The sequence below is a fragment of the Neoarius graeffei genome, chromosome 28 (assembly GCF_027579695.1).
Source record: "Neoarius graeffei isolate fNeoGra1 chromosome 28, fNeoGra1.pri, whole genome shotgun sequence".
NCBI classification, from domain to species: Eukaryota; Metazoa; Chordata; class Actinopteri; order Siluriformes; family Ariidae; genus Neoarius; species Neoarius graeffei.
In genome coordinates, this window is record NC_083596.1 from 15,638,431 (window position 1) to 15,654,050 (window position 15,620).

General features: G+C 40.5%; 1 protein-coding gene across 1 annotated transcript; it reads left to right on the top strand.

Annotated features, from left to right (window-relative positions):
• The first annotated feature begins 4,305 nt into the window (after positions 1-4,305).
• Positions 4,306-15,587, top strand: tbx16l (T-box transcription factor 16, like). Its single transcript, XM_060912552.1, has 9 exons — positions 4,306-4,468; positions 4,744-4,885; positions 8,597-8,699; positions 11,075-11,239; positions 12,061-12,207; positions 13,082-13,152; positions 13,250-13,320; positions 14,660-14,897; positions 15,024-15,587. The coding sequence occupies exons 1-9, from the start codon at positions 4,399-4,401 to the stop codon at positions 15,544-15,546; spliced, it is 1,530 nt and encodes a 509-aa protein (XP_060768535.1). The 5' UTR covers positions 4,306-4,398; the 3' UTR covers positions 15,547-15,587.
• Positions 15,588-15,620: the final 33 nt, after the last annotated feature.

Consider the following 15,620-nt stretch of genomic DNA (forward strand, 5'->3'; position numbering starts at 1 on the left):
TTCGAGTCCCCTTGAAGTAGGTGTTAACACACAGCTTAATGACACTCACTTGACACCTTTTCTGTCATCTTTTCTTTCCTTCCTTTCTGTTTGTCTGCAGGCTCGGTGTTTCCATTCTGTCCAGCGTTCCCCCCCAGGGTTCTGCCGAATAACCCCCTTCCCTCAGCATTTTAACAACCTTTACTCATTTGCATATGGTGATGATACGAGGGTTGTCTCACTCTTATCTGGGCTCTCCTTTCTCCCTTTTCAACCAATCAGATTCCTGTCCTCTATCAACCACCAAACAGTAACTCCTGACTTTAGTGTGCCTGTATGTGTGGAAGGACACGCCTTCGTATCACTCCAGTTAAACCTGGAATTGGGCCCAAAAAAAGTTAGAACCTAATGAGTCAGGTTATTAGATATGTTTGTCTTTGGCTGCTTATATAAGGAAAAGCTGAATATTTTCCTTGCCTACGTTGGGTCTAAAACATGCATATGTTACAATGACATGAAGTGAACAGTTCAGCTTTTTGTTTTGCCTTTTGTTATGTTCTGATTACATAAAAGCTTTTGTTTTGTAGGCTGTTTTTAAAGTTGCTACACGGTTCTTCAGAGAGTAGTGTTGTAGTCAAGCCCACCAACCAAGACCAAGTCATGAGTAAGACCAAGACTTTGAGGGGTTGAGACCAAGTCAAGATTAAGACCAAGTAGGAAATTTCCCCATTGTGGGATAATAAAGGTCTTCTTATCTTGGTCTTCTTATCTTAAGTCAAGACCAGGACCAGACGAGTGGGTGTGAAGGGGGATGGGGAGGGGTGACGGCCATTAACAGTCACTAAAATTTCAAATTCGCAATGAGTCACATTATTGGTTGCATTTGAAACAGGAAGTTGTATATCCAATCACAGTAACGATGTTAACAAATAAATCGGACAATGCACAAGCAATTTAGTGAAAACCCCACAGTTGTGGTCTTGACCAGTCTTGAAATACTGTATAATCCCAAGTCCTCTATATCCGAGATCGAGACAAGACTGAGTAAAATGTGGTCGATTCCCAGACCTTCAAAAAGTGGTCTTGAGACCAATCAAAGTCCTTCCCATGCCACATCGGGCAGCACCAATCTCTGTTTCTCTAGACCTTGGCCTCTCAACTATTACATAGCTAGGGTTATGGTGCGGGGTCAATCCTCTGGTAACCGCAAGAGTTTGACTCCCTACTCACATCTGTATTGCGCCATGCCTTGCCAGATGGCAGGAGGTACCATTTTTATGATGGTCTTTGGTATGATCCGACCACAAGCATAACTCACAATCTCCTGGTCGAGACTGTGTTGGCCCAGTGGTTAGACATGCTAACCACTGGGCCTACTCACAGTTCTTGAGACCAAGACCAGTCTCAAATACTACAGTAGTAGTGGAAAGCTAGACATTTACATTTAGTCAGCTTATTTGTCTTTTAAACTTGAAAGCAGCATTTTTGGTCTTCCCAACAAACTGCATGTATAATGAGACTTGATATGGTTCCTCAGAGGCTGCTTACAGTTGGATCTAGAACCTTTTGGAGTTTGTGAATTCTTGGGGATTGTCACTTTGGTGGAATCCATAAAAGTTCTATGTAGAACCACACAGCAGGGTGTTTCACAAAGAGACAGCATCCCATGTAGAGCCCCTTTAGGAACCCAAGAACCATTAACCTTTTTCCAAATGATACTGGGAGAATCTTTTTGGGAAATAATAGGTGTTTCATTTTGTTCTTTTATTCTTTATGTTATTGTTGTTTATCCCTTCTCTCTGGAACACAGCCATAAACTTCAGTCACCGGATGCTACCTCGAACTGAAAGGTCTAGCAAGGACAACTAAAATCACAACTACTTTTCACACAGAACTCAAGTAATATAGTAATACAGGTGTTTGTGAATCATCCATAACCATTAAGTGTACCAGTACAGGTCTGCTATCACTTTTTGACCTTTCTCCTTCTAATGCCCTTCACAGTTCCTCCTAAACCCAACCTGATCCCAGACCAGCACAGACATCCGCGTCTTGCATTAGCAGGGCTATAAGGTGACATTGGGAGTGAGCCCAGTTGCATGTGATGGCTGCAGGCTTTTCAGCTTGGGTGGGGTGAGAGGGGATGGACAGATGGACAGGCAGATAAGCAAGAGGAGAGTCCTATCAGAGCCACACCAGAATGCACCCACGCTGGCACTGCAGCTTTATCTGCTTGCTTAAATTGGTGAACGTTTTCTATGAAACTGAGATCACTTACACAGGAAGGAGAGTCCTATGGCCTGCATGTGGCCATGAGGACAAGTGGACATGACCATGCAGAGAGTAGGAAGTGGTCATCTTAACTTACATGATAGCAATTTGATACAGTTGCAGGTCAAAATTAAAACTGTCTCAGATGAGTCGAAAGATATCTTCAAGATTATTCCAGAAGTCAGTTTCTTCTTTAGTGTTCTGCCTGATGGCAGGTCCACTCTGATGGCTTCAGCCACCAAGGTTTCTAGGGAAGAATTACAGTAGTGGTTTCTTGTTGCCTTCTCCCAGATAATTATAGAGGTTTTCTCCTCTCAACCATCCACACCCATGGACAATTTAGAGTAGCCAGTTAGCCTGGCCACATGTCTTTGGACTGTGGGGGAAACCCATGCGGACATGGGGAGAACATGCAAACTCCACACAGAAAGGCCCTCGTCGGCCACTGGACTCAAACCCAGAACCTTCTTGTTGTGAGGCGACAGCGCGAACCACTACACCAGTGTGCTGCCAGAAGTCAATTTACATAACTGATAAACTTACACAGAGCGGCATGGTGGTGTAGTGGTTAGCACTGTCGCCTCGCATCAAGAAGGTTTTGGGCTCGAGCCCAGCAGCTGATGGCCGTTCTCCCCGTGTCTGCGTGGGTTTCCTCCGGGTGCTCCAGTTTCCTCCACAGTTCAAAAACATGCAGTTAGGTTAACATGGGGTGACCTTAGGCTGAAGGTTGGGCTGAAGTGCCCTTAAGCAAGGCACCTAACCCCCAACTGCTCCCTGGGTGCTATAGCATAACTGCCCATTGCTCTGGGTATGTGTGTGTGCTCATTGCTCACTTATGTGCACTTCTTCAGATGGGTTAAATGCAGAGGACGAATTTCACTGTGCTTGAGTGTGCTTCCTCCCATTGGTCAAAAACGTGAAATTGCTGTATATGGGAATGTGTGTTCATGGTGCCCTGTGATGGACTGGTGTCCCACTTGGGGGTGCGGGTTCCCAGTGTTCCCAGGATAGGCTCTGGATCCACCATTACCCTAACCAGGATAAAGTGATTACTATGAATGAATGAATGAATGAATGACCTTTACTGCAATCTTTTCTATTGTATATTAAGATTAAAATGAATGATGGTGAGACCTTTTATATACTATATGGAATTAGTTATCTTTCCTAAACTAAAATTTATTTGAAGCAGATAATCCTAATCATGTAATATTTACAATAATTTCTGTAGGCATCTTGTAGGCTTTTGATATTGGCCCCAGTCTTCAAAATTAAGTTTAATTTGACTCCCAACACTAGTCCATGACTTTAGGACTTTAATTCTGTGGATTATAATTGTTACAGCAACACTTCTTAATTATTGGAGTTGAAGAGGATACAGCATAAAACTTACAATTTTTAATATGTTAATATCTCACCTGCTGCTGTTTGTCACCATTTTGTCCTTTCCTTTGAATGAAAGTCCAATGGCAAGTTTTATTGCTTGTGAATAAACTATGAAGAGTTTGGCATGGTGGATCAATGTCTTTGACATGGTTAAGTTAGCCAGAGACAACGACGTAGAGGATAAACACTCTTGTGTTCAGGTGTCACTATCTACACTTCCTACCATTTACAAGCATTTCTTGTAGGCCTTCTGTCTAGGTCTGGCCAATAAAGAGGCTTTTAGTGGAAGTTGCCTTTTGTTGTTGGTCCCAGATCAATCTTAATGTTGAGCATACAATGCATAAAGCTAAGACCTGGCCTGGGAAGGCTGATCCGAGAACAGGCCAAAAGGACAAGCTTATAAAGTTGCATGGACAGCACCTAGCTTCCTGAAGTAATAAGGAGACAAACTGCTTGGGTGATTAGCACCTCATGAAGTATTTGTGGGGGCTGAGGCAATTCTTAAGCTTCTGAAGTTGTGAGGGTCCCTCCTTTCTCCCTAAAAACAAGAAAGTGGAGTTCCCAGACACCTCTATGACCAACGATGGGACCCAAACTGTGAGACAAGAAGGCAGATCAAAAGGCTTCGGATTCATGTTCTAGCCAACATACACACCTTTTTCATGTGAGAAGAGGGTGGGTATCCACCTGGGAAGAGCTCCATCACATCGCATCTCCATAGCTGACTGCTGCACTCAATCCAGAGGCTCCAGCTGCAAGGCCATGTATGTCCATGAGGACTACCCTTATCCACTCAATCCCCTGACCAAGAGCTATGGATACTATCCACAAGGTAAGCAAGGTATATTCTTGAAGGTTATAGACACCAGATAGTCAACTTCCAACAATGTTGAAAATTCCAGCTGTTTACTGTTGTTGTAAACACCGCACATCTGTGATTTGTTGTGCTATTTGGCCATTTTTATTTCGTCTTATATATTGTGTCATGATCCTGCAATTTATTCAGAATGTCGTGGCATCAACAAGGGTTCCAGCAGCAGAACTCAGACCAAACATCGAGCATAAAATATCGTATCTGTCCGTTTTTCTCAAAATTTTATTGAATAGGACAGATGAATTCGGTTTGCCGGGCAAGCTGTGGTGAAGCAGAGCTGATGTCACTTCCAGTTAATGCGGCGCTTCAGGGGCGAGAACTGTGGGACAAATTTAACAACGTTGGCACGGAGATGCTCATCACTAAAACAGGAAGGTAACTAATCTAAGTCTGAAGCGATTTTTTTTTTTGTAGCTTATAATTTCTTGCACCATGTAGTGTTATTGGGAGAAGGAATTTTCTTTCCTATTTTGATGCAAAAGAGCAAAGTATGAACTTAAGAAATCTAAATGTTGTATCTCGGAGGTTAGGTTCTTCAGGTCTCTGGACTTAAAGATGCAGTTCTTCATATAGGTGGTACATTGAGATTCAGAATGATCAAGATTGGTAAAGATGTACAAAAGAAAAAAGTTGGGTTATTTTCTTTAAAATATTGAAACTATCAAAAGGACTAACAATTCAGTGAAGATAAAAATATCCGAGGTAAAACAGGTAAAGGAAAATCCATAATTTTCTCAAAAAATGTGGCACCAAAAGTGGCATCCTTCTGCAATTTGTGTGTTTTGTACACCCACAGTTCTTGCTTGTGATTTCTTATCATAGTCAATGAACCATACAGCATTTGTGTGCATTTGGGGATAATGAGTCTTATCCTCCTGGTAGAGGCAATCAAAATTTCATCTCAAAATCACCCCGTATTTCATACATGCATCCGTATACTGTATATATTCACGTGATGTATGCATGCATACATGAAAGATTTGTAGGTTCTTTACAAATCAAACAGACCTACGTCATCATAGATCCTCCATTATTCCACCTTAGAACCCAGTCCAGAAATCCTTAGCAGTAACTCCAGTAACTTATGCTTGTGGTTTGACAACAAGCCAGCAAGTCTTTTGGCAAGTTCTCCAGATAGTTTCTTGGCATGATGGTGGTGGTACTGTAAATGGAGACTTAGTGACCTCATGATGCAACTAAATCCTGCAAATAATATTCTAGCAAAACGTTTGTGTTTTCACAGCTGTTGATAAGGGCAAAATACTCATGCATCCTCTTCCAGACAGGTTCATCACAGCTCCAGTGAACTGAGCCATAATAGTACAGTAATAGTTTTTGAAGCTGGTTTTTCCATTTCAAGATTTATGAAGATTTGTTGATGAGTGTGCTTGTCATATTTTTTCAACTCATATACAGTATTTACAACACTGAAACAGATGGTCATGGACAACAAGACTGTCACTGACGGCGTAGCTCACTCCAGCCCCGTCTAGTCGAGAAGGAACGATTTAAAGTGGGCCATCTTGCACAATAAATGTTGCAAGCTATATACAAGCTATATATAGACGCTATATACAGCCTAGGAATACCGACCTATTTGCCAGAAAGAATTCAAAACAGTGAGGGATTGTCCGAGAAGAAGCGATTTTTGTTGTTGTTGTTGAACTGCTCGTTAAGGCTTAATTAGTCCATAACTTCATTAATAATTGTAATTAAGCAAATCTGGGTAGAAGCTATATGCATCCTAGGTGGACCTACCTTCCTGCCAAAAAGAAGAAAAATCACTGAAGAATTGAGAGAGAAGAAGCAATTTTCGTGAAATGTGGACAACGCCGGCCGGACGATGGACAACACATGGTGCTATAATCTCATCGTCCATCGGCCGGATGAGCTAATAACTTAAGACTACAGTGCATGTTAAAAAAAAAAAAATTAAATATAAATTGAACTACAAGGGCACTTGGTAGAGTGCATACCTTCACCAAGCCACATATCCAGATTTGCATCAAAATCTAATCAGTTGTTCCTTGGCCCATGGCCCATCTTTCCTCCAAATTTCATCAAAATCCGTTCACTACTTTTTGAGTTACGTTGGGAACAGACAAACGAACAGAGGCGAAAACATAACCTCCTCCAACAAAGCTGGCGGAGGTAAATAACCACTCACACACGTAAATCTGTTCATTCGTGCAATTATCCAATCAACCAGTCATAAATCATGAGTATTTTGATGTCCAGGTTTGATGAACCTGTGTCCACTGTAGCCTGTTTCCTGTTTTTGGCTAACCAGCCCTGACGTAATCTTCTGCTGCTTATCTTCTCAGCATGGTTGGAAAGATCTGCATTATCGTAGGCTTCCTGTCACTTCAAACCAGTCTGGCCTTTGACCTCTTTCAACAACAAGTCATTCCTGCCCACGGAACTGTCACGAAAGACTAAAGTGCGTGAAAATCCCAGGAGATCAGCAGTTTCTGAAACACTAAACCATGCCACGGTCAAACATTGACCAGTTCTGGAATGATTTTATGGAAGTACTGCTGCGATGTGATTGGATGATTAAAAGTTATTCCATGAAATCGAGTCGTACATGAGCTGATAGGCGATGAGGTGCATAGCACCGAGTCAGCTATAAGCCATGTACGACGAGATTGAGTGGAATAACTGTTTTATTCTATCCACATTCACTGGATTTTTGAGAAACTTAGCATTTTTATTTTAATTTTTTGCAAATTCAATAAATAAAAACTTAATACAAAATGTCTGACAAAATCATTTCCGCCTAGAATGTAAACAAACCAGCGAAATGACAGTAGCAATTTGTGAAAGATGCTATAATAATTTTTTTGTATTTTTTCTTCTTCTTCTTTAGGGTTTTTTGGTGGTTGGCAAACCAACTTAAAAGTGCATTATTGCCACCAACTGGTCTGGAGTGTAGAACAGCCGATGGGGGGGGGGGGGGGGGGGGAACTATATTATTACCAAGGAGGTAACTCCAAGGAGGTTATGTTTTCAGTAGCGTTGGTTTGTTTTGTTTGTTGGTTTGTCTGTTAGCAACATTACAGAAAAAGTAATGAACAGATTGCTCTGAAATTTTTTCCAGAGGTGTGACTGGGCACAAGTAACAATCCATTAAATTTTGGCGGTGATCCGGATCACCTTCTGGATCCCGGATTTTTTTTTAAAGGATTCTTGGCGGAGGTCTATGCTCTCCGAGTGCTTTTCTAGTTTGAGCTATTTCTGTTTCTTTTAAATACTTGATAATTTTTAGGGTTTTGTTTTCGAGTAGAGTTTTTATTTCATCCTTGGTTGGTTCAGCAACACGCTCCACCATTTTGTTTGTTCCTAATAAAAAAAAAGACCAGCAATACTAGATTGTAACATAGAAATGAACCCTAAAAGCAGATGAGTAATCATTAATCATGTTGCATTAGTTATTTAATCTCATGTCATCTCATTATCTCTAGCCGCTTTATCCTGTTCTACAGGGTCGCAGGCAAGCTGGAGCCTATCCCAGCTGACTACGGGCGAAAGGCGGGGTACACCCTGGACAAGTCGCCAGGTCATCACAGGGCTGACACATAGACACAGACAACCATTCACACTCACATTCACACCTACGGTCAATTTAGAGTCACCAGTTAACCTAACCTGCATGTCTTTGGACTGTGGGGGAAACCGGAGCTCCCGGAGGAAACCCACGCGGACACGGGGAGAACATGCAAACTCCGCACAGAAAGGCCCTCGCCAGCCACGGGGCTCGAACCCGGACCTTCTTGCTGTGAGGCGACAGCGCTAACCACTACACCACCGTGCCGCCTTAGTTATTTAATACTCTATAATAAAATACATTTCCAATTTGTACTGATATAATTATATTCCGATATAATATTTTGTTTCCATCATACTGTTCACACATAGAGCTGCCTGCCCTGTGCTTTGTAATCAACATTTAATAACTTTCAATAAAAATGCATCTTATTCAGGAAACGTTCAGTTTGCAGACTAATTAATAACAGTGTCAGTGATGTGAATTGTGTCTGAGGTTTTAATCACGTTTTATTTTTCCGGTCATATTGATTTCTTCAGACGCATGTTTCCCAGCTGCAGAGTCACAGTGATGGGACTCAACCCCAAAGTCAAGTATGTGCTGATGATGGACATGGTGCTGTTTGATAATAACAAGTACAAGGTAACTCCCAGCCCTTCCCTTCAGCACACGCACGCACAAACACACAACAACAACATACTGTATGTCAATACATATTTCTTTCATTTATTCTTTTCCTTTCTTGTTTGTCTATTAATTTTATTTTCAATGATTGAACAATTCCTGTTTGTACTCATAATACTGACATTTACACAGTGCTTTTGATATTTTAATTTTATTCAATTTAAATAACTAGCTACAAATAGCTAAAAAAACAAAAACAGTTTCATATATTCAGCCATTAGTTATTTAGAAATATAAAATGAAGGCAAGTGTAGCCCTATAAATTATTACAGCAGCATGAAAAGGACAAAAACAAAACTATGCAACATAAATACAAATCTACAGAGAACTGTGTCACAGGAAGAACAATGCCTTGTATATTAGTCATTTAAAAAATATATATATATTTTACTGATTTTTAGCTCACCCGGCTGCAGGCCAGGCTGGATGAGATTATGTGATCATGCGTCGTCTGTCTGTCAACAATTTACAAAAATCACTACTGCTCTTACAGGATTGATCAGATTTCGATCAAACTCACATACAGTGTCCCCCAGGTTGGTTTGTATAAAAGTTGTCAGGATGGTGGTGCCACCTGTCATATTTACGATTTTATGAGCGTCTGAAAATTTTGGGTGACTCGTCACATTAAACGCGACCGTTCGTAAACTGCTAGGATGTTTTCACTGAAACTCACCCAGAAGACTCTAAAGACATATTTCAACAAGAGTTGTTCACCAGGTGGCACCACCTACCATGGATGCAGCTACACAGGGGTCATATGCAATTTCACAACAAAAATCGCTACTCCTCCGACAGGATTGATCGGATTTCAATCAAACTCACCTACAGTGTTCCCCAGGTTGGTTTGTATAAAAGTTGTCAAGAAAGTGGCGCCACCTGTCATATTTACGATTTTATGGGCGTCTGAAAATTTTGGGTGACTCGTCACATTAAACGCTACTGTTTGTAAACTACTACGATGTTTTCACTGAAACTCATCCAAAAGACTCTAAAGACCTATTCCAACAAGAATTGTCCACCAGGTGGTGCCACCTACCATGGATGCAGCTACACAGGGGTCATATGCAATTTCACAAAATCACTACTCCTCCTACAGGACTGATCAGATTTTGATCAAACTCATACACAATGGTCCCCAGGTTGGTTTGTATAAAAGTTGTCAGGATGGTGGTGCCACCTGTCATATTTACGATTTTATGGGCGTCTGAAATTTTTGGGTGACTCGTCACATTAGGCAGCTGGGCCATAGAAGGTTCACGCTGCACGCTGCATGCTGCACGCTACACGCGTGTAAAGAAAAGTGGACAAACGTAGCATGACTTGCTCTGGGCCATAGAACGGCGTTCACGTTGCACGCTGCACACTTCACGCGTGAAGCGAGAAATGAACATGCACACTTTTTTCTAGGCGTGAAGATGGAAATTCCAGTCAATGCATGCGGTCACCGCCGCGCCAGCCAATCAGAACGGGTCTAGGGAGATAACTCTATGCTTTCAGGGGAAAACTTCAGAAAAAATATAATTGAATGGTATAATTGAAAAATAGTTCTTCATCAGGATTGTCAAGCAGATTATAGAATGTTCGGTGAAATTCACCACGGGTTTCTCTCAGAAGGAAGTGTTCTCGGCTCCAAATTCTGTTCCTTTTTCTCTTCCTCTGTCTCAGTAAAAGCAGAATGAGGCAATCGTCGTCATCCGAAGAGTCCATATTGTTGGTTACTCGGTCAAAGTAGAACAGACGCAACACGTGAACATCCAAGCATGAAGTTTAATGGCCCAGGGTCCGGTTCTTCACGTGAACGTGTAGCGTGCAGCATGCAGCGTGAACCTTCTATGGCCCAGCTGCCTTAAACGCTACTGTTTGTAAACTGCTGGGATGTTTTCACTGAAACTCACCCAGAAGACTCGAAAGACATATTCCAACAAGAATTGTTCACCAGGTGGCACCACCTGCCATGGATGAGTCAACACAGGGGTCATATGCAATTTCACAACAAAAATCGCTACTCCTACAGGATTGATTGGATTTCAAAAACACAACAGCAGTGGGTGGTATGGGCTACAGCCTCATTGAGCAACTTAATTTTGGGGAAAGTACAGTGTTTGAGGTCTTGATCTGTGAAAATCTGATTGCTGTTCCACAGCTTCTCTCTTGCTCTTTGTCCTGTTTCGATCATACACTTTACTATTATTATTATACATTTAAATTGCTTTTTTGTTGTTGTTTTCATCTGGAAACTAGCAAATTTTCACACCTATTGGTCAACACTTCTTTTTAGTGTGCTTTAACAATAAAATTGACCTGCTTGACCATGACTATCATCTGTGCAGTGGAACAGGGATCACTGGGAGGTGAGCGGCAAATCCGAACCCCACCTGCCAAACCGCTTCTTCATCCACCCGGACTCGCCCGCTTTGGGAGAAAGGTGGATGCAGTATCCAATCTCCTTCCATAAACTCAAGCTCACCAACAACGCACTCAACTCTAAAGGCCTGGTGAGAACACAGTACTAGTAGTAGTAGTTGATACAGTTACATATTAAAACAGTTGCTCCCTTGAATTAAAAGGTTTTAATCTAAATCTCAATATCTTAAAATTAAACTAATACACAGGTCTGTAAAATCTTCCACTACAATTTTTTTTAAAAAGCACCACAATAATGAAATAATTACATAAATCTATGAGAATTACTTTTTTTAAAAACACCTCTTGACCCAACACTAGGAATGAAATGATAAACAAGCATTAAAAGCTACACCCAGGCCTTTAGCTGTAGATTACACATGCTTTTACATGATAGCCTTAAAACCTCAAGGGTGACATCAGTTACAGTATTCTGACCAGACTTCAACTTCAGTACTTATGTTTTGAAGAATGTATTTGTTTAATTTAAGTGTTTATGCCTTCAACTACATGTATCCAGGATTGTATAGAAAGGCAGAACTGTATGGGGCCTAAAATAAAACCTTGAGGTACATCATATTGTATTTTTTAGGCTTGGAACTCATTAACACTAAACAAACTAGTTACGGTCTCTGAAATAAACACTGAAACAAACACACCGAGTGTACTATAGTATCTGATATAGTGGGTTTTTTTTAAATTGTGCCAATGTTATATTTTCATATAACTTTCATTGTAATATGACTATTAAGTCAACAAGATGAGGTTTGAAGAAGCGCAAAACAAGTGTGTACAGTAATCCTGAATGAGTTAACTATGTATTACATTATATATATATATATTTTTTTTTTTTTTTGGGACATGCCTGGATCCAAAACCTCCATGCGTTGATGTCTTTGTCATTTTCCAATAGGTGGTGCTTCATTCCATGCACAAATATCAACCTCGTCTACACATAGTGCAGGCTCCAGACCCTTTTGGAGGCCATAGCGGTGGATACCTGAGGTTTACCTTCTCAGAGGCAGCCTTTATAGCAGTCACGTCCTACCAGAACCAAGAGGTAACAGCAGTCATACTGATTTTCGACCAACAGGGAATAGGTTCCTAAACCGGTTCCATTCAGGATTCCTTGAGCTTTGGTACCAGCTCATGACCCAACCAACATTTTCACCAATTTTGAATGGAACCGTTGTAATCAAGGACACATCATGAATGAAGGGTGTTGCATAATTCACAACAGGAGTAAACAGTAGCAGCAAGATGATGGTGTGTATTGATTACCTGTGAGCTTTTATTCAGTTATTGCAGATATTTTATTCCATTTTTCTGTAAATGTTTCCTTTTCCTTTGTGTTCGGCCTTACTGTGCTCTGCTTCCTCTCCAAACTAATGACACACCCACTGATGTTCTCATGGTTCATGCTGGAAAAAACAGCTATATCTTGGTTTCAGATGGGAACCAACTTTTCAGGTTCCAAACCAATTTATTTTTGGTCGAAATGCTCCCAATGGTTCAAAATTTGGTGCACGAACCACAACAGAACCCGTTCTCCGTTGGTGGAAAAGGCGTATTAGTCAGGTAACCCTAATCGGTTTCCCACATTAAAATGGATAGATGTTCCAGAGGCTAATTTTCGAGCAACTGCAATCTTAAACATGTTTGCCATTTTAATATTTATAAACAAATTTCTGAACTTGAGTAGACAAAAGACATCTAGGGAGAACTTCAAGCCTGACCAGAAATGATGACGACCCTAAGATAAGTGTCAAAGTGCCATCTAGTGGTTTGAATGAGACCAGAGCAATATGTGGTTGAGACCTTGGCTCCAGCGTAAACAATTTATTTCGTGATTAATTTATTGTTTAAAGCTTTCACATGGATCAGTATTTTTGAGGTGGACCCAGGTGGTGACGGATCGGTCTTTTCTCCACCAGATCACAAAGCTGAAGATCGACAACAACCCCTTTGCCAAAGGCTTTCGTGACAATGGACTTGGCAGGAAAAGGTAACATGTATAAAACTGGGTTTACAAACAAGTAGTGGAGAATATTTCAAAATGGAAAGACAGACATGGACAATCTTTGTGTTTTGATCCTAATTAGGTTTAGAGATAAGGAGATGCATCAGAGGTCAGATTCAGGGCAGCAACAGAACACGACACTTAATCATCAAGGTATCTGTAAAGCATCATACACACCACAGGCATGCACACATGGTGACCTTGACGTAAAAACTTTTTGTGAAGTTATTGATGTATAAATGTTATAGCTTATTTAAAAACAAATTTATTTATTTCTAGTAGTAGTTGTTTAGTGGCATCTTAATAAACCAAAACATAATTAATAAAGAAACTTTTCACTAACCCAAGGGTATAAACAAACATGGGGGGAAAAGTGATTTATTTTTAAAACTTTATATTGGATGCTATATTAGGCTTTTGGTACTTTTCCTTTGTGTACATTTTCCCCAAAGAACTAGGCATCTAACCATACATGCAATAAATTGCGATACAAATTTATGATTAAAATCTATGAAATAAAAAATGAAAATCACAGCTATCACCAGGCTGCGTGATCTTCGCTTTTTCCTGTCTGTAATCGCATTGTTTAGACAGCAGAAGGCATAATGATAAAATAGCAGGAAAGCACGTGACTTCCCCATAGGCAGAAGTAACACAGCTTCACAAAAACACAAAACAGCTCTAAAATGAGAAAGAGCTGTTGTATGATTGACTGTACAAATAGATTTAACAAGAAAATCAGAGCTCTCTTTTAACAGACTGGAGAAAGCTAAAGAAAAGAGACGCAAATGCAGATGGTATAAATGTTCATAAAAGTTTATTACAAATTTTTTTCTTCATTTTTAAGAAAAGGAATATTTTAGTTAATAGGCTATTAAATTTTACTCCAACTATTTACAAATGTGGGTAAATTACTGCTGGTTACAAAGAAAACTAATTTAAATTTTACAAAAGGCACATTTATGCTGATAAAGTGTATGAAAATAAATGTTGGTAACATTTTCATTTAATTTTTTTTTCCCAAAAAATATGGTGGGAGAATCAAATCATGAACCCAGTATAGGGAGTCAAATTGAATCATGAGTTGGTTGAATTGTTGCATGCCTGTACAAAGCAATAAAAAAATAAATAAATAAATAAAAAAAATTACAAGAGTTGATTTAAAACAAACACAAACAAAACCCCCCACCATTTTAATTTGTAACACAGAAATATTTGGTTTAGCATCCTTATTTCCTCCTTTTCTGTCCCAGAAATGTGAACGAGCCAAATTTTAGATCTCTTAATCCAATTAAAAAAAAATTATAATAAAAAATAAAAACAAAAAGTTAATTTATTATATTAAGCTGTGTAAGCAACCTCCCGAGCCACCAGGGGGCACTGTAAGAATGCAGGATTAAAACAAAAGCAAATAAGTAGACCATTTGAAAACTATTCAGGAAATCTTAAATATTTTTTGTAATATAAATATGATTGTGTTTCGTCTTCTCAGTAAGTCTCCTGGACACGGATGAGGAAGATGAACAAGTCTCCAGCTCAGCAGAATCCACTAGTGCACTGTACCTACCGGTCATGAAGGCTGCGTCCGTGCTCGTCTCCAACCCTGTATCATCAGCATTTACGAAGTGTGGAGGTGTGGGATTGGCCTGTGGTGAGGAGGGATTGAGCCAGAGCACTATTCCCCATCAATCCCAGCGTATACTCAAGAGCAGGAACAAAGACGCCAAAAGGTGAGATGATGAACTCCATGCAAAGTAATGGATCAATTATTAATCCTTCAGGTTACATTTATTTATTTAAATTCATTACAAGGTAGTCTAACAGGCTTGAACTGCCCCTGTACCCTTTTTGTCCAGGCCTGATATCAATCTCCAGTATATGCATGCCTCTTTGCCGGAAGCCCATAGCACCCGAATGTCAATGCCGCCGCTGCAGCAGCCGCCATGTCGCAGCTCAGACATCCAGACTCCAGCTGCACACCAGATTTACTCAACCCAAGCCAAACTCCACCAGTCCCTCTACCCGGCCCCCAAACTCAGTCGAATAGAGCTACCTGAAAGTGTCTTTAGGAGCCTGGATTCAAATCCGAAGCCCTTATCTGACATTTACAACACAATCCAGACACGAGTGGTAGCCAAGGATTCACAAATTAGTCCCCAACACGAGCAGACAGCCTCAGGCTCAAATAGGGAAGCGAAAGCCCTGATTTCCCCAGCTGTCCAGAACTGCAGTGTGGCATTTTGCACTGAACAATATCCTGGCCATACAACAGAGTGGCCTGCTTTCAATGGGAACACTGGGCAAAGTAGCACTGAGCCCAGATCAGTGGCATCTTCACACTTGGGGGAATACGCTAGAGAAAGTGCTGTTAGTTCATGACTCAAATAAAACCTCCGCATTCTTTCTCTGAGCAGGAATATACTGGGAATTTGTTTGTAGTGGTTATATGAATA

What these genes read in the sequence shown, in the direction of transcription:
- tbx16l (XM_060912552.1), top strand. Translation starts at nt 4,399, where the DNA reads ATGTATGTCCATGAGGACTACCCTTATCCACTCAATCCCCTGACCAAG. An exon ending in CACTCAACTCTAAAGGCCTG is followed by an intron (nt 11,240 to 12,060) that starts GTGAGAACACAG and finishes ATTTTCCAATAG; the next exon opens with GTGGTGCTTCATTCCATGCA. An exon ending in CGTCCTACCAGAACCAAGAG is followed by an intron (nt 12,208 to 13,081) that starts GTAACAGCAGTC and finishes TTTCTCCACCAG; the next exon opens with ATCACAAAGCTGAAGATCGA.